This window comes from Leuciscus leuciscus, assembly GCF_965113295.1.
Source record: "Leuciscus leuciscus genome assembly, chromosome: 5".
NCBI lineage: Eukaryota > Metazoa > Chordata > Actinopteri > Cypriniformes > Leuciscidae > Leuciscus > Leuciscus leuciscus.
In genome coordinates this window covers 3,928,097-3,947,024 of record NC_138729.1, presented here as the reverse complement: position 1 = coordinate 3,947,024, position 18,928 = coordinate 3,928,097, and the positions used below count along the sequence as shown (strand labels likewise).

The window sequence follows — 18,928 nt, the reverse complement described above, 5'->3', positions numbered from 1 at the left end:
TCTAATGAAAACTTCAAAAGCTTCCCATCTGATACAAGCTGAGGTTTGCGTTGTATTAATATCAAAATACATTTCTATCTGTTGTGTGATATAATCACAAAGTTTTTCATCTAGGAGCCATTTCGGGTGAAATCTCCATTTTGGAGTGTTACTTAATAGCCTAGGATCAGAATAAGTGAATATTATAGGGGCGTGGTCTGAAATTACTATTGTATCATAAAAGCAATTAGTAATATATGACAAAATTGTTGCTGAAATTTGAAAATAGTCAATTCTGGAATAGGACTGGTGTGTTCTAGAGAAGCAAGAGTACTGAATATCCTTAGGATGTAATTGTCTCCAAATTTCTGATAGATTTAAGTCCTTAATAAAATAATGAAGGGTCTTTCTAGTCTGTCTATGTGACTGATCACAGCCAGAGGAGTGATCTCTAATTGGATCCAGTGTACAATTGAAATCCCCACCAATTACATACGACCCAGAAAGGCTGGATAAAGTCAGAAAGAGGTTACTATAGAATTTTGGGGTGTCCTCATTTGGGCCATAAATATTGACAAGAATCAGTGATTTAGATAGTAAAGTTCCTTGAACAATTAAATATCTACCTGAAGGATCCTGTATTGTCTTAGCTGTTTGAAAAGGAATTGATTTATGGATCATTGTAATAACCTCTCTTGCTTGAGAGCTAAATGAAGCTGAAAACACTTGACCAGGCCATCTATTACGTATTCTACATATATCTTTTGACATTAAATGTGTTTCCTGGAGAAAAACTATTTTAGATTGTAGATGCTTTATCCTAGTCATCACTTGTTTGATTTTAGTAAGAGTATGCAGCCCCCTACAGTTCCATGAAACGAACTTAACCTCTCTAATCTGCCATATTTTATATTATGAGATAATCCAATACTCTCCCTCGTTTTGAAACAGAAAATCACCTTTACCTTGCAGCAATACAATTTTTTTTTTAAAACCAACACAATTAGAAACATCAAATAGAAACACTTTAACACCACAACTGTGTATTGCCGAGAACCACCAGCAAATCCACACACTACTTTACTTCTAACTTCCCCCATCTAACTGGGTCTACCAAAAAAAAAACACACCAAAGAAAACACCTGTGCGATGAGTCGCTTCCCACCTGAGCTCCGCTGGTTTTACCTTGTCCCCAATACAGAATGTCATCTTGAATGATCGTCCGTTATTCACATATTCCTGTCGTTGAAATAATGTCACCAGATTATAAATTCGTTAGAAAGTTATCAACTTCGGATGGTGTTTGAAAGACGTGAGATCGGCCATTAACAGTCACCCGAAGACGCGCTGGGAAGATGAATCCATACAGTAGGTTATACATTAATCCATACTCTTGACTTCGTCAAATTGTCTACGTTGCTTGTTTACTTCAGCAGAAAGGTCTGGAAATAACATGACTCGATGATTTTGGAACAGCACGTCCTTCTTCACTCTAGCCGCATGCATTACGCGCTCCTTGTCTCTGTAATCCAGGAACTTAAGGATCATCACTCTCGGTGTTGAATTTGTGTCCGTATCAGACCTTCGAGTACTGCCAATCCTGTGCGCCCTTTCTATGGCCAGGGGTTTTCGCAGTGGCTCCATGTCCAGCGCCTCAGGTAGCCAACTTTCTAGGAACGCACATACGTTACTGCCCTCAGATTTTTCTGGTAAACCTAAGATTCTCAGGTTGGAGCGTCTGCTTCGATTCTCCAGGTCATCTATTTTCCAGGTAAGTGCGGGTAATTTCTTTTCGAGAACACTGGTCGTCAACTGAAGTGTGGAAAACGAATCTTCGGTCTGTGAGATGCGTTCCTCCGTCTGCGTCAATCTTCCGAAACATTCTTGCAGAATTGATTTTTAACATCTTGTACAGCTGAAAGTATAGTCTCAAATTGAGAAGCCATATCGACTCTTAACTGAGTGTATTGCTTGAAGGATGTCACTTGTGTCAGAGTGGAGGCCGCTAGCATGGTCTCCAAAGCTCGTGGTGGATTTTCTTCGCCATGAGCAACAACCGACAATTCTTCCAGGCCCTCGGAGTCGGAGGCAATATCTGTTACTTTTTTCGGCTTCTTTTCTTAGACAGCATTCACTTGAAAAACAAATCGTGGTCGAAGTTTGAAGAAAGCAGGGGTAAAATGTAGAAAATCTCTTTACAAATTACAGCGGAGCCAACTCGTGCATCTCGTCAGCGCGTCGCCATAACCGGAAGTCACCATATCAGATTTATCACTACATGATTATCATGGCCAAAATAACACACAATAACAATATATCACCATATCTATCTTGAAAATAATAATGTTATCAGTCAAATTCATCTTTACTTTGTTTATTTTGTGTTATTCTTGAAAAAGAACCGGTTTGAAATAATGGCATCACTTTATCACAAATATACAGTAACACAGCGCTTATAAATCATTTTCAAACTATTAGTTTATAGTTAATGAATAGTATATAATAGTATATAAGCTGTAGTTAATATATATTAAGAGACTATATACAAATAGCAAATTCTTGGTTCATTGTCACTGTAATTAACCAAGTATTATTGTTTAATTAGCTCTTATATAAAGAGTCAGATAATGCTTTGTTAACAACGTATTAACCATAAATAGTTCTCACTCTAGATTAGGTCACGGAGAATCAGAAAATGTCATTAAGTGCTTTAATACAGCCTTTGTTTACAAATACTTTAAGCTCACACTTGTACAGACACACACACACACACACACACACACTAGGGCTGGGACGATGATCTCCTGATTCGATATTATCACGACACTTGGGTGCCGATACAATATGTATTGTGATTTTTAAGAACTGCGATTTGCGATTGTTTCTATCAAAGGCTGATTTGCTCTATTTTGATCGCTATCGTAGACATCAGTGTCTATATTTGAACTTTAAACTTTTATCCCAGTACTTCTATGATAATTTGATCTATTGTATCACAGAAATAATGATGCTATTATGAGGTTTTAAAGACCTTTTGTGAAGCTGTTTCATGACAACTCTCTCTGGGTCAGCAGCAGCGCCAACACAGATTTGAATTTTGCGATATGATTTTGTCAAAGGTTTAATAGACAGACGAAATGGAAGAAGATTGTGTGGGTGTTTGAATGGAGATCACAGTATTTTAAAGATGAATCGTGCAGCTCTACTGTCTTATCTCTCTCTCAGCATATGAGTAGCGCGAGGGCTTTCAGTGCTTTCAGTCTCACGTCTCTTCCACGCGTCCACTTGAAATGGTGGAAACAAATCCTCTGTTGGAACAAAAGTGTCTAACTTCTGTCAACCTCATCTATAACTAAAGCAATTTAATTTGAATCAATATTGATTCTGGAATAATAAAAAAAAATCTATTTTAAAATCGTGAACAACATTTTTTTGATAGTTTGGTGAGTCGATTTTTTTCTCCAAATCCTAACACACACAAGTTCCTTAAAATGTTTACAAATACATTAATTACACACACACACACACACACACACACACACACACACACACACACACACACACACACACACACACACACACTCAATCACACACACACACACACACACACACACACACACACACGTTGGGTTTCCATGTTTTAATGGGGATTTTCCATCGAAATAATGATTTTTATACAGTACAAACTGTATATTGAATCCCCTAGTCCTAACTGATGTGTTTACCAACTTGTTTCTAATGAATATTTGTATACATTTCATATTGATTGCATTATGTTATAAATTTTTTAAGTGTCATGATTATCTCTGGATATAGGCTTAATGTGTGTCATTGTTCTCTACAGGTTGGGTGATTGTGGTGTCACAGGTGAAGGTTGTGCTGCTCTGGCTTCAGCTGTGAGATCAAACCCCTCACACCTGAGAACACTGTATCTGTCTGGGAATAAACTAGGAGACGCAGGAGTGAAGCTGTTCTCTGCTGTACTGGAGAATCCTCACTGTAAACTGGAGAAACTGTGGTAAGATCATCTCTACCATAAAGACTCGGAGTGAATAAGGATTAATATGTACAGTAGATAGTGTATACAATATATCTTTGGTGTAAGCCCCATCCGGTGGTTCAGCGACAGACTCCAGCTTGAGCCGTCAGATCCTGCCGGCGGTAGAAGGCAGCGGTGAGGAGTCTCCCTGAAGAGGAACATTTACATATTCATATATTATTAAAACTAACAGTTAAATAAACCGGACGAACAACAAACCAGACAACAGATGCAGGATACAGTGAAGAGGTTTTTGTAAATTACAAATGGTGTGTGTTTCACCTGAACCAGGACTGTCACCATATCAGATTTATCACTACATGATTAACATGGCCAAAATAACACACAATAACAATATATCACCATATCTATGGAAATCTTGGTAAATAATAATAATAATAATGCTATCAGTCAAATTCATCTTTACATTTTTTATTTTGTGCTATTTTTGAAAAAGAAGAATCACTCCATCACATACAAAAGGAACAATTACACTTAATGCGACCGGTTTGAAATAATGGCAACACTTTATGACAAGTATACAGTAACACAGCGCTTATAAATCATTTTCAAACTATTAGTTTATAGTTATAGCCTGGCTAACGTCAGACCTCTTTCTCATTGAGACGTGGTCTGGGAACCACATGTTAATTTTCTCGTATTTGAGGCGTGGTTTATGAATGCCCAGAGCCATTTATTGGGCGCTACGAATGTCTATCAAATGCGCCTGTACGTACCTCATAGCCAATCGTTTCAATTATACCAGATGACGTATGTAGAGCGACAGAAATTCGACGAGGAAGAAGACGAAATAAACTTGCGTTCTAAACTACTTAGAACACTATCTAAGGCTGCATCGAAAAGTAACTTCGCGTCAGCTGCCATGTTAGATCCATAGATATAAACAAACTGCTTCGGTGTGTCTCATAGACGTCGTCATCGTCTTGCTGCTCCCTCCCCGTTCTGTGATTGGTCCCCTCGCTGAGGCGAAAATCTGGTCCATGGTATCCAGGCTGCCTAGCAGCGTGAATAAAATCGCGCTGCGCTCAAGGCAGCATGGGGAAACCCAGGCTATTATAGTTAACCCTCTGGGGACCAAGCTGTTTTTGGGGCCCTTGAGATGTTCTGACATGCTCTGACATTTGTGCTTTTTTCAGTTATTTATAAACATGTTAATGGCAAAGGTGTAAATTCACTCTATATAGCACAAACAGGCCTACCATAATATGCGAGCAACATGTATGTAGATGTTTGTATTTTTAAGAGAATAATGTTTATGCGTGGTTATTTAAAAAAATAAAAATGAAAGTTGCTGAAATAAGACCACAAAACTCATACAAAATATGTGCCCACAAGACTTTTGACTAATGGATGTTTTCTCTTGGAGTTCTAGCTTCAAAATTATGTGAAAATAGTCTTGCTTTATCGTTCACAAAAAAAAAATACATTGATTTAAATGGTGTAAAACAGGTTTTGCTTGGAAAGCCAATATGCGAGGGGGAGGAGTAGTTTACACCTTAGATTACCCAGTCCCACCCACTCTGCATAATGACTCTGCATAATTAGCCATTCATTCAGGTGTGACACTGACTGAGCCACAATGCAAGGACAAAATAGCCTATATATTTAGAAGAAGACTTATATTGACCATTTAAGATTTTGCTTACATCTATCTTGTAAATATGTTTTGCTATTTTATTAAAAAGGTTACAATTACAACAATAATTACAATTTCAGCAATATTTCTGCAAAAAAAGTACTCTTTCTTTGTAAAAAAAAAAAAAAAAGATTATAGGCCTACATTTTATCATATGTATTCATTAGTTTGAATATAGCCAACATTGGAACATCTTAGTCTATGACTTTATTTTTGACAAAATAGTATTTTATATATATGAGCAGAAAAGCTTATTTGATGTGACAGTATATTCTACAGTAAAAACTGTACCCAAATCTAGTCAACAAAATGTTGTCTTTCATACTTCGCCTGACTGTAACGCAGTAACTGTAACTGTAAAAGCAGTTTATTCTTTCACACACAGACGCGCGATTCATATTTAGGCTAAACAGTCTTTACAAATATGTACCCTTCATTCATCTCACAGAAACGCTATTCATATTATAGAAACGCGATTCATCTTTTTGTTTACATAAGCCTACAACGTTATTCCATAACGTTATTCCACATTAACACTTGAGAAAGGATAACTTAGCCTACCTCACTCCTCAGCGGGATCTGCTCCTCATATCAGCACGGAAAATTTTCTCCATAAGGTAGGCTATATTATGCCTCTTTGTTTACAGCTGATGTGGGGGCGTTTCACAGACTGAAATGGTTCTCAGAATTTGCGTTTGAATAGCACGCGCTCTCCGGGGCGTGGTCAAATTACTTTTGAATGGCTCCTAATGAGCTCGACTGGAGTCGCTCTCTTTTTATACAGATTACAGAAGCTGATAATATTTGTTTTTTATATAAATTACTTCATCTAAAAGCTGCGATCTCAAGCTTTATGCCCGTGGGTCTGTTTGCCTGTTTGACTGAATTTTCGCGGAGTTATAGATAATTTTCGAACGCGTTTCAAATGGGAGTTTACTGACAGAGAGAAGGCAGAAATAGCATCATGTTAGTTTTTCTTTATTTGTCAAAAAGCAAAACACTTTATTTGTATTGTGAGTATACAGAAAAAAAATAGAAACTGAACAGGATCGATTGATGTATTACACGAAAATGAAAGATCAAAATTAACAGAGCATTTTGTGTTTATTTTTCATTGCTAAAAAAAAAAACGAGCAAAACGCGCGGGCGCGTTTTTGGTCCCCAGAGGGTTAATGAATAGTATATAATAGTATATAAGCTGTAGTTAATATATTAAGAGACTATATACAAATAGCAATTTCTTGGTTCACTGTAGTTAACTAAGTATTATTGTTTAATTAGCTCTTATATAAAGAGTTAGATAATGCTTTGTTAACAACGTATTAACCATAAATAGTTCTCACTCTAGATTAGGTCACGGAGAATCAGAAAATGTTTTTGAATGGAGATCACAGTATTTTTATTTATTTATTTATTTATTTATTTATTTAAAGTTTATTTATTTCAACTATAAATGCTATTGTTTGTACAGAGATTGTACAGAAAAAAAGGGAGGGGAAGAGTAACAGCTGGACACCACAGTCAATGATGTAACAATGATACAACAATAAACACAAGCCCTACATATTTACACATGTAAATACCTGTAAAAACACCTGGAGCACATGTATCTGAGCATCAAATACCACGAGATGGTCATATAGAGAGTTGTGTGTAGAAGAAAAAGTTACAATACCAATGTAAATCCCACTACTCCCCAGGAAGTACATTTATGGCAGAGAAATAGGATAATAAGGGTTGCCAGACGAAAGAGAATTTATGGGAACCTCTAATTGAATATTTAATCTTTTCCAAGTGTAGGTATAACATCAAGTCCTGAAGCCAAGGCAATGCTTTAGGTGGGATTGCAGATTTCCAATGTAATAACACCCGTCTGCGAGCCAATAAGGATGCAAAAGCAATAATGTTTAGTCGTCTTTGAGTCAGATTGGATTCATCACCTGGAGCACCAAATATAGCAAATGGCTTCAGTTGTACTTTACATACTTTAGAGAGTGTATCAAATATGGTTGACCAATAAACAGTAAGTGTGGGGCACGTCCAAAACATATGAGTCAGATCCGCTTCTCCAGTGTGACATCTTATACAGGTCTTATCATAGGTAGGATTAAAAGAGGCAATCCTTGTTCTGCTTAGGTGCACATGGTGCAAAACCCTAAACTGTATAAGACTCAATCGGGCACAAGAGGTACTACCATTCACTCTATGGAGGGCATTGCTCCAGAACTCCTCTGAAAATACTGTTCCAAGCTCTTCCTCCCATCCACTTTTAACTTTGTCTGTTCCTGCACTTTTTAAGGACATGAAAATTGTATATATTCTTGAAATAAAACCTTGTAGATGGAGAGGAGCTTCCAACAGAGAGTCTGCAGGAGACTTAGATGGGATATGTGGAAATGATGGGCTTTGGGCATTCACAAAATGTCGTATCTGAAAATAACGAAAAAGGTCAGCTTGACTAAGATTGAATTTGGAACGCAGATCATTAAAACTAGCAAAGAGACCATCAATATAAAGATCACCAAATTGAGCAATGCCCTTATCTTGCCATTGTTTAAATGCAGAGTCTAGTTTGGCAGGGAGGAATGCATGATTAGTACATATTGGGCTCTGAAGCAGAGGTGCTTGTCTTGACTGCAAATGCTGGCGTAGCTGAGTCCATATTTTAAGAGTAGACAACCGGATTTGAAGTATATTGTGCTATTTTAATAGGTAGGCTAGATGTTACCAGGGCTTGTAAAGAGGTTTCTGTGCAGGATTCAGATTCCGTTTCACACCAATCAGTGGTACCTGATGAGTGCATCCAGTAGACTATCTTTTGAACTTGAGCTGCCCAGTAATAATATAGAGAGCTAAACCTCCATCACTCCTATTTTTCTGGAGAAACTCTTTCCGAATCCTAGGGGTTTTCCCATCCCTTATAAAACTGGATATAAGTTTGTCTATTCTGTTGAAAAAAGCTTTGGATAAGAAGATGGGAAGGCATTGAAATAAATATAAGAATCTTGGAAGAACTGTCATTTTAACACAGTTCACCCTACCAGCCAGGGTTAGATGAAGAATCCTCCATTTTTGAAGATCAGATTTGAGTTTAATCAAAAGAGGAGTAAAATTATTTTCGTATAGTCCTTTAAAGTTATGTGCAATATTGATACCCAGATATTTAAACCTAGATCTTGCCAAGCGAAAGGGGAACGCAGAGTCAGGCATATGCCTTGGCAAGTGTGTTAACAGGCATACATTCACTTTTAGAAATATTCAATTTATAGCCTGAGAAAGTCCCAAAATTGTGCAGGATTTTGATAATATCATTGATACATGATAAAGGATCTGAAATGTAAAGAAGCAAGTCATCAGAGTATAATGAGAGCTTATGTTCAACACCCCACCTGTTTATACCATGAAAAGAAGGTGTGGATTTAATACTAGAGAAAGTGGTTCAATTGCAATTGTAAACAAAAGGGGGCTTATTGGGCACCCTTGCCGCGTGCCCCTTGAAAGGGACATTTTTTTGGATCGCCATTTATTAGTAACCACTGAAGCAACTGGGGAAGTATACAGAAGACGGGTCCACTCTATAAATCTGGGGCCGAATCCGAACCTATCCGATCGGAAAGCCATCGGGCCCCGGGGCCTTGCCGCTTTGCAACGCTGATATGGCCACACATATTTCTTGTAGCTGAAGAGGATGATCTAAGTCTTTTTTATGTTCCAATGAAATCGTGGGGACATTTATGTTGTCAAAAAACCCTGCCAATTTAGACTGATCCTTAGGGGTTTCTGATTTATAAAGGTTAGAGTAAAAGTTCATAAAAATGTTCTTAATTGTAAGGGGATCTATAGTTAAATCCCCAGCATCATCTGTAATTTGAGAAATATGTTGTGCTGATGACCTAGATTTAAGTTGATGGGCTAAAAGTCGACCAGCCTTATCACCGTGCTCATAGAAAAAACCTTGTCACCGGAGAATAAGCTGTTCTGCGTGACTTGATGAAATTAGATTATATTGGGTTTGAAGATCAATCCTTTCTTTATAATGTTCTGGTGTAGGAGAAGTAGAGTATTGACTGTCAATTTTGGATATCATCTCCATTAGCTGTTGTCTTTTCCTTTCCCTCTCTTTGTTAATAAAAGCAGTATATGATATAATGTCCCCCCTGAGCACTACTTTCAGCGTCTCCCAGAGGAGAGAGGGGGAGACTTGCTCCGTTGAGTAGATCACAGTATTTTAAAGATGAATCGTGCAGCTCTACTGTCTTATCTCTCTCTCAGCATATGAGTAGCGCGAGGGCTTTTCAGTGCTTTCAGTCTCACGTCTCTTCCACGCGTCCACTTGAAATGGTGGAAAAAAATCCTCTGTTGGAACAAAAGTGTCTAACTTCTGTCAACCTCGTCTATAAGCAAGGACAAAACTAAAGCAATTTAATTTGAATCAATATTGATTCTGGAATAATAAATTGTGAACCAAAAAATTGCGATAGTTTGGTGAGTCGATATTTTCCTCCCAGTCCTAACCTTAAATTGTTTACAAATACATTAATTACACACACACACACACACACACACACACACACATACACACACACACACGTTGGATTTCCATGTTTTATGGGGATTTTCCATAGAAATAATGATTTTTATACTGTACAAACTGTATATTGAATCCCCTAATCCTAACTGATGTGTTTACCAACTTGTTTCTAATGAATATTTGTATATATTTATATTGACAGCATTGTTATCTATTTTTTAAGTGTCATGTTTATCTCTGGATATAGGCTTAATGTGTGTCATTGTTCTCTACAGGTTGAGTGATTGTGGTGTCACAGATGAAGGTTGTGCTGCTCTGGCTTCAGCTCTGAGATCAAACCCCTCACACCTGAGAGAACTGCATCTGTCTGGGAATAAACTAGGAGATGCAGGAGTGAAGCTGTTCTCTGCTGTACTGGAGAATCCTCACTGTAAACTGGAGATACTGTGGTAAGATCATCAGAATCAGAATCAGAAGAATCAGAAAGAGCTTTATTGCCAAGTATGCTTGCGCATACGAGGAATTTGTCTTGGTGACAGTAGCTTCCAGTACACATACAATATAAAGTGACAAGACAAGTGACAAGTAACATAGGTATAAATAAAAAAAATAAAAATAGAAAAAAATAAAATAAAATAAAAATAAAAGATTATAAATTATAAATATATATAAAGTTATACGGTGCTATAATGAAATGTCTGAGGGAAGTATTGCACATGTTTGTTCCACAGTAGGGGAACATTTAAGTGTTCATGAGGTAGATGGCCTGGGGAAAGAAACTTTTCCTGTGTCTGGTTGTTTTTGTGCTCGGTGCTCTGTAGCGTCGACCAGACGGTAACAGTTCAAACAGAAAGTGTGCTGGGTGTGACGGGTCCAGAGTGATTTTGCGAGCCCTTTTACTCACTCTGGATGAGTGCAGTACTTTGAGTGTGGGAAGGGTAGTGCCAGTGATTCGCTCAGCAGTCCGAACTATCCGCTGTAGTCTACGGAGGTCGGTTTTGGTAGCAGAGCCGAACCAGACGGTGATGGAAGTGCAGAGGATGGACTGGATGACAGCTGAGTAGAACTGTACGAGCAGCTCCTGTGGCAGGTTGAATTTCCTCAGCTGACGCAGGAAGTACAGTCTCTGTTGGGCTTTCTTCACAATAGAGTCTATGTGAGTGTCCCACTTCAGATCCTGAGAGATGGTGGTGCCCAGGAACCTGAATGACTCTACTGCAGTCACAGTGCTGTCCATGATGGTGAGTGAAGGGAGTGCAGGGGGGTTTCTCCTGAAGTCCACGATCATCTCCACTGTTTTGAGCGTGTTCAGCTCCAGGTTGTTATAACTGCACCAAAGAGCCAGCTGCTCCACCTCCTGTCTGTACGCAGACTCGTCACCGTTCCGGATGAGTCCGATAACAGTAGTGTCGTCCGCAAACTTCAGGAGCTTGACAGAGGTGTCTTTAGAGGTGCAGTCATTTGTGTACAGGGAGAAGAGCAGTGGTGAGAGAACACATCCCTGTGGAGCACCGGTGCTGATGGTGCGGCTGTCGGACGTGATTTTGCCCATTCTGACTAGCTGTTGTCTGTCTGTCAGAAAGCTGGTGATCCATTGACAGATGGAGCTAGGGACAGAGAGCTGGGTCAGTTTGGTCATCATCTCTACCATAAAGACTCGGAGTGAATAAGGATTAATATGTACAGTAGATAGTGTATACAATATTAGGGGTGACCCCGAATAGTCGAAGATTCGATGCTTCGATAGGAGGAGCCTGATTCGACTACCGATCTCACGGTCGAATCTTCGCAGAAGTGTTATGAAACGAGGATCATGCCACTTTGGCTATATGAGGGCGCTCAATGTCTGATTTCACATAGAACTAGCTTTTATGTCAATACGTTAATATTCAGCCTATTATGATAATGCTGTAGGCCTATATAAAAATGTGCAAAGAAAGAAGCTTTTAATAAATATTTTTTAACGTGCGTGAATAAATCCAAACACCCCGTGACAGATTTAAGTTTCACTTTCAATCCGTGACCGACAGAGGAGCGTCTCCGCGGCAAGGATTTAAATCTTTAACAATATCTGGGATAAGAAAATCTAAAGTGTGGATGTACACCATCAGAAAGGATATTCTCCAAGGCTGGATTTAGCATCAGGGAAACCATGATCGCACTTCTGCCGGCCAACGTTAACATGTTTCACGCATAGACTGGGTTTCACGTTAGAATGTATTTTATCCGCGCGCACAATTTGAAAAGACTCCAACGGACAGACAGAGTGAAAGACTGGTTCCCTTTCAAGGGAACTCCCGTTGCGTCGAAAACTGACGCTATGGGAACGCTTTGCGTGATGACGTCTTGAAGCACATGTAAAATCAGTCCAATGGTGTGGCGGAACGTCAGAGGCGGGTGACGTCACGTACCAGGAAGCTATAAAAGCCGGCCCGAAACAGAAAACGAAAGCTTTCTGAGTCTTCAGTTGCGCTCTGTGTTGAATCTGTCCTTGTTATTTGGTGTTGTCTGTCTATATTATATATATATATTCAGTATGGCGAGCAAGCAGCAGTTTAGAGTGTGTGTCCATCCCTGCCCGCGTTATTTAACGGGAGGTGATACTCACGCTCTTTGTGTTGTTTGTTTGGGTGAGGAGCATGCCCAGTCAGCACTCGAGGGTGGTGACTGTGTGCATTGCGACGCGCTTCCATTGCGCACGCTCCGATCCCGCTTGGCTCGGTTCAATCCCGATCGCGTTCCCCAGGGCTCGGGTCCCGCCGCTGCCGAGGCACGGCGGCAATCACAGACCTGGGGTTCGCAAATGGATCTATCAGTGGATGTTGAGACGGGCTCTGCCTTATCTCAGCCTCCTTCTGATAGATCCAGTGCCTCTCATCAGGGTGTGGAAGCACGCGCTGCGGTTTCTTCACCCCCGATGGAGGCACCAATACTGCAATTGTCCAGCTCTGAGGAGTTGGACGTTGTTAGTATTGAAGCTGAGTCTGAGGATTCGCCACCTCAGTCTCACGCTTTTGAGGAATTGCTCGATGTTGTCACGAGAGCAGTTCACAGATTATCTATTGAGTGGCCAGAGGATAGGCAGGACGTTCGTTCGAAAAGTAAGCTCGACGAACGCTTCCTGCCATCTCGTACACAGCCTCAGCGAAGAAGCCTTCCGTTTTTCCCCGATCTCCACACCGAGGTGTCGAAATCGTGGGGAAAACCGGTTTCATACAGAGTGTATGCACCACAAACATCCCACTATTCTTCCTTTCACAAATATAAAGAATATGGTTATGGGGAGATGCCGAAGGTGGAGGAGACGCTTGCGAGCTATCTCTCTCCAGCAACGGCATCTTCCCTGAAAGCTCCTTCACTTCCCTCTAAGCCAGTAAAATTCACATCATCTCTGGTTCATAAATCGTATGCAGCCGCTGGTCAAGCTGCAGCGTGTCTGCATACGATGTCTATTATGCAAGCCTATCAGGCAGAATTATTGGGGGATTTAGAGGAGGGCGGGGGAATTGGTCCTGACACAGTGGCTGAACTACGCAGAGCCACAGATCTGTCTCTCAGGGCCACCAAGGAGACCGCTAAATCAATCGGGCGGTCTATGGCAGCCCTGGTGGCCACTGAGAGGCATCTGTGGCTCAATTTGAGCGATATAAAAGAGAAAGAAAAGCACGTTCTCTTAGATGCTCCGGTTTCCACTGTTGGTTTATTTGGTGATGCAGTAAACAGTGCGGTAGCTAAATCTCAGGAAGCTGCTAAACAGGCAGCTGCATTACAAAAACTTCTCCCCCGCCGTTCTTTCATTGAGGCTGCTGAGCGGGAGCAGCCTCACTCCTCTAAAAAGAGCGCTGAACATCGTGCCACTCAAAAACAGAGTGTGTCCTCTCGTGCTCCCCCACAAAAATCTCGGGGACACGGAGGGCGCTCTCAAACCCAGCAGTCTTCGAGGGGTAAAACGGATCTGCGGACCGTTATTACCGCCAAGAAGGCTGCTGGGAAAAAGTCCTGATGTCTGAGGGCTCAGGACAAATGAGGGTAGTCCCCCCGAAGCAGAGCGGTTAACACCTCTTTTCACGGTGCCCGTCTCTCTTCGGTGCCCTCAGGGGACCGTTCTGCCAATCCTGCCACCTCTGGTGTTACAGGGCGCAGCGGTCTCCGGCGAGCACATATCTCAAGGTCCACCCGGAAACGTAGTGGCCTCGGGATGCCCGCCCCCTCTGAGGAGGGTGCTAGAGCAGTCTGTCTGGTCGTTCCCTGCCGGTGCGCCGTTACAGGGCGACGAACCGACTACTCAACAGCAGGAGAAAAATACGGTGCCGTCTCTCTTCGGTGCCCTCAGGGGACCGTTCTGCCAACCCTGCCGCCTCCGGTGTTACAGGGCGCAGCGGTCTCCGGCGAGCACATATCTCAAGGTCCACCCGGAAACGTAGTGGCCTCGGGATGCCCGCCCCCTCTGAGGAGGGTGCTGGAGCAGTCTGTTTGGTCGTTCCCTGCCGGTGCGCCGTTACAGGGCGACGAACCGACTACTCAACAGCAACAAAATCCAGAAACCAGTCTCGAGAGAGTAGAATCTTTGACAGCGTGGAAGCTACTGTCAAATGTTTCTCGTTGGGTCCTGCAGACCGTGGAAAAAGGGTATTAGATACAATTCTATTAACGCCCACCGCGGTTTATGGGGGTCCTGCCCACAGTGGTGGGCCCCGAGCAGGTTCTGGTTATGGAACAGGAAGTAAACACTCTTTTAGAGAAAGGGGCCATAGAATATGTACCCCCCTCCAACAGGGAAACCGGGTTTTACAACCGGTACTTCATAGTTCCAAAAAAGGACGGGGGATTGCGTCCCATTTTAGATCTTCGAGTTCTGTACGAGTACATGCAGCTCAAGTTCAAAATGTTAACCTTGAGACAAATCGTGCCACAGATCAGGTCCGAGGACTGGTTTGTCACGATAGACCTCAAGGACGCATATTTCCATCCGTCCGTGTCATTGGAAGTTCCTGAGGTTTGCTTTCGGGGGCAAAGCATACCAATATCGAGTTCTTCCATTCGGCCTGGCTTTATCACCCCGCACTTTCACCAAATGCGTGGATGCAGCTCTGGCGCCTCTGCGCCTCCGGGGTATTCGCATCACAAACTACATCGACGATTGGTTGATTTTAGCTCAGTCACATTAGATGGCGGTTCAACATCGAGATGTTGTTCTCGCCCATATGAAAGAGTTGGGGTTACGGCTGAACGCCAAGAAGAGTGTGCTTTCTCCATTTTAGAGGACCACTTTTTTAGGCGTGGTTTGGGATTCAGTGTCGATGCAGGCGCGCCTGTCATCGCCACGCTTCGATTCCATCCTGGCAGCTGTGAGAAGTGTAAAGCTAGGCCAGCTACTCACTGTCAAACAGTTCCAGAGACTGTTGGGTCTCATGGCAGCAGCTTCCAACGGGATACCTTTTGGACTGCTGCACATGAGGCCCCTGCAGTGGTGGCTCAGGACCAGAGGGTTTTTCCCCGAGGGGCAACCCATTTCGCACAATCAAGGTCACGCGGTGATGCCTACGTGTCTTGGTTATGTGGAAGAAACCTTGGTTCCTGTCCCAGGGCCCAGTGCTGGGAGCTCCTTGTCGTCGCAAACTGCTAACGACGGATGCTTCCCTCACGGGTTGGGGAGCGATCCTGAGGGTCGCTCATCTCAAGGTCTGTGGGAAGACCATCATCGTTCCTGGCATTCTATAGCCTAGAGATGTTAGCTGTCTTCCGGGCTCTGAGGAGCTTTATCACAGGTCTCAGGGGACACCATGTGTAGTACATACGGACAACACGTCGGTAGTCGCCTATATCAAGGGGGTTTGCGCTGGCATGCCATATCCTCTTGTGGTCCCAGGGGAAGTTGCTGTCACTCAAGGCAGCCTACATCCCCGGGGTCCAGAATATAGGAGCAGACACTCTGTCGAGACAGGGGCCGAGGCCCGGGGAATGGTGGCTCCACCCCCGAGGTGGTGGAGCTGATATGGAAATTATAAGTGGATCTGTTTGCGTCTCGAGAGACGTCTCACTGTCCACTTTGGTTCTCCTTCACGCATCCAGCTCCTCTGGGACTGGATGCTATGGTACAGACGTGGCCGAGGCTACGTCTGTACGCCTTTCCCCCAGTTGCTCTGCTCCCGGGAGTTCTGGAAAGAGTTCGCAGGGACCGGGTCCATCTACTTCTTATAGCCCCGCGCTGGCCGGGCAGAGTATGGTTTCCCGATCTTGTGTCCCTCCTCGACGGGCATCCTCTGGAGTTACCCGTCAGGAGGGACCTTCTGTCCCAGGCAGAGGGCTCGATATTTCACCCTCGGCCAGAACTGTGGAACCTGTGGGCTTGGCCTCTGAGGGGGCCCAGCTCATAGAGTCAGGTCTCTCAACCGAGGTTGTTGAGACCATTCTACAGTCCAGAGCTCCCTCCACGAGGAAACTTTATGCCCTGAAGTGGATAGTATTCACTTCTTGGTGTAGTGACCGTCGGTTGGACCCAGTCCACTGCCCAATTGGTACAGTGCTGGAGTTCCTGCAGGAACGGTTCACTGCAGGTCTGACCCCGTCCACTTTAAAGGTCTATGTGGCGGCCATAGGTGCTTACCACAGTCCTTTGGGTGGAATGTCTGTGGGGAAAGACCCCTTGGTATCTCGTTTCCTTCGTGGCACTTGGAGGTCCTCCTCCCTTTCGAAATCGGACCAGGAGGCGAATAATTTGCTTTGCCCTGTTCGGGCGTTAGACGCGTATGTCCACAGAGCTGCCCTGTGGCGTAAAAGTGACTTTTGCTCCCCTAACAAGGGAGGTCCCGTGTCTAAGCAAAGGATGAGCAAGTGGGTGGTTGAGACTATCTCACTGGCTTATGAGGCGGCTGGACAGCCTTCTCCTTTGGCTGTCCGGTCGCTCTCTACTAGGAGTATGGCGGCCTCTAAGGCCCTTATATCAGGAGTATCGTTACAGGACGTCTGTGATGCGGCAGGCTGGTCCTCACCGCACACCTTCGTCAGGTTCTACTCTCTGGATTTAGACTCTACTCCAGGGTCTCATGTTTTGTCTTCTTAGTGCTGCTCACATGATTACACACAGGACAGACATTTGTAGCTATGGAGGCGTTGGTATAGACGTTCCCATAGCGTCAGTTTTCGACGCAACAGGAGTTCCCTTGAAAGGGAACGCCTCGGTTACGACTGTAACCTCGGTTCCCTGAAGAGGGAACGAGCGTTGCGTCGCCTTGCCATATCTCCTTCATGCCTGTCAGCGCGACTTCAGACTTTACGAAGCTTTCGTTTTCTGTTTCGGGCCGGCTTTTATAGCTTCCTGGTACGTGACGTCACCCGCCTCTGACGTTCCGCCACACCATTGGACTGATTTTACATGTGCTTCAAGACGTCATCACGCAAAGCGTTCCCATAGCGTCAGTTTTCGACGCAACGCTCGTTCCCTCTTCAGGGAACTGAGGTTACAGTCGTAACCGAGGCATTTTGTTCTCTCGATCAGGTACAAGTGATTTCAAAACTTTTCAGCCGGTTCTAATTTTATGTTTGGATGCTGTGAACATTTTTAGCTAAAAAGACTGCCTCTCCAGTTTAGCATTTATTGTTGTTTCTGCAGTTAAAAAGCAGGGCTGAGCACCTCCGCAAACTAATAGAAAACAACCAAAACAATCCAAGGTTTTTATTTAACACCGTGGCTAGACTAACAAATAAACAGACGTCACCCGAACAAAATATCCCGTTACAGTTCAGTAGTAATGATTTCATGAACTTCTTCACTGAGAAAATAGAAAGCATCAGAACCACAATTGTAAACGTTCAATCTTCAATCGCGCCTTATAATTCAGCTTCAATTATCACCCCGAAAGAACAATTACAGTGCTTTACAACTATAGAACAAAAAGAGTTAAATAAACTTATCACTTCATCTAAAACAACAACATGTTTATTAGATCCTATACCAACTAAACTACTGAAAGAAGTGTTACCTGTAGTGGAAGATCCTCTCCTCAATATTATTAACTCGTCTTTATCTTTAGGTCATGTTCCAAGAACATTTAAACTGGCAGTTATAAAACCTCTCATTAAGAAACCACAATTAGATCATAATAATCTAGCAAATTATAGACCCATTTCAAATCTTCCATTTATGTCTAAAATATTAGAAAAAGTGGTGTCCGCTCAACTGGGCTCTTTCTTGCAACAAAATGAGATCTATGAAAAGTTTCAGTCTGGATTCAGACCGCATCATAGCACTGAAACTGCGCTCGTTAAAATCACAAATGATTTACTTTTAGCTTCTGACCAAGGCTGTATCTCAATACTAGTTTTACTTGATCTTAGTGCTGCTTTCGATACTATAGATCATACATTACTCTTAGATCGACTACAAAATTATACTGGTGTTCAAGGACAAGCACTAAGCTGGTTCAAATCATACCTATCTGACCGCTACCATTTTGTCTATTTAAATGGAGAAAAATCGATCATAACTCCAGTAAACTATGGAGTGCCGCAGGGATCTGTATTAGGCCCTCTGTTATTTTCAATATATATGATGCCACTTGGAAATATTATAAGGAAACATGGAATTAGTTTCCATTGTTATGCTGATGACACTCAAATATATATTTCATCACGGCCGGATGAAAACGCAAAATTTTCCAAATTGACAGAGTGTGTTAAAGATATAAAAGATTGGATGACCCGTAATTTTCTTTTATTAAAT

The 18,928-nt window shown here is 42.4% G+C and overlaps 1 protein-coding gene across 50 annotated transcripts in view; it reads left to right on the top strand.

Annotated features, from left to right (window-relative positions):
- The window catches only part of LOC309499292 (uncharacterized protein), a 548,614-nt gene that overhangs the window by 370,924 nt on the left and 158,762 nt on the right, over nt 1-18,928 (top strand). For 40 of the 50 annotated variants that reach the window (XM_082170476.1, XM_082170471.1, XM_082170463.1 and 37 more), the window contains 2 exons: nt 3,824-3,997; nt 10,482-10,655. The exons of 3 other annotated variants lie outside the window; for them this stretch is intronic. In XM_082170476.1, the coding sequence (XP_082026602.1) occupies nt 3,824-3,997; nt 10,482-10,655 (348 nt within the window). The remainder of the gene's footprint in view (nt 1-3,823; nt 3,998-10,481; nt 10,656-18,928) is intronic. 7 more of the 50 variants (XM_082170488.1, XM_082170453.1, XM_082170470.1 and 4 more) reach the window with 2 other exon arrangements.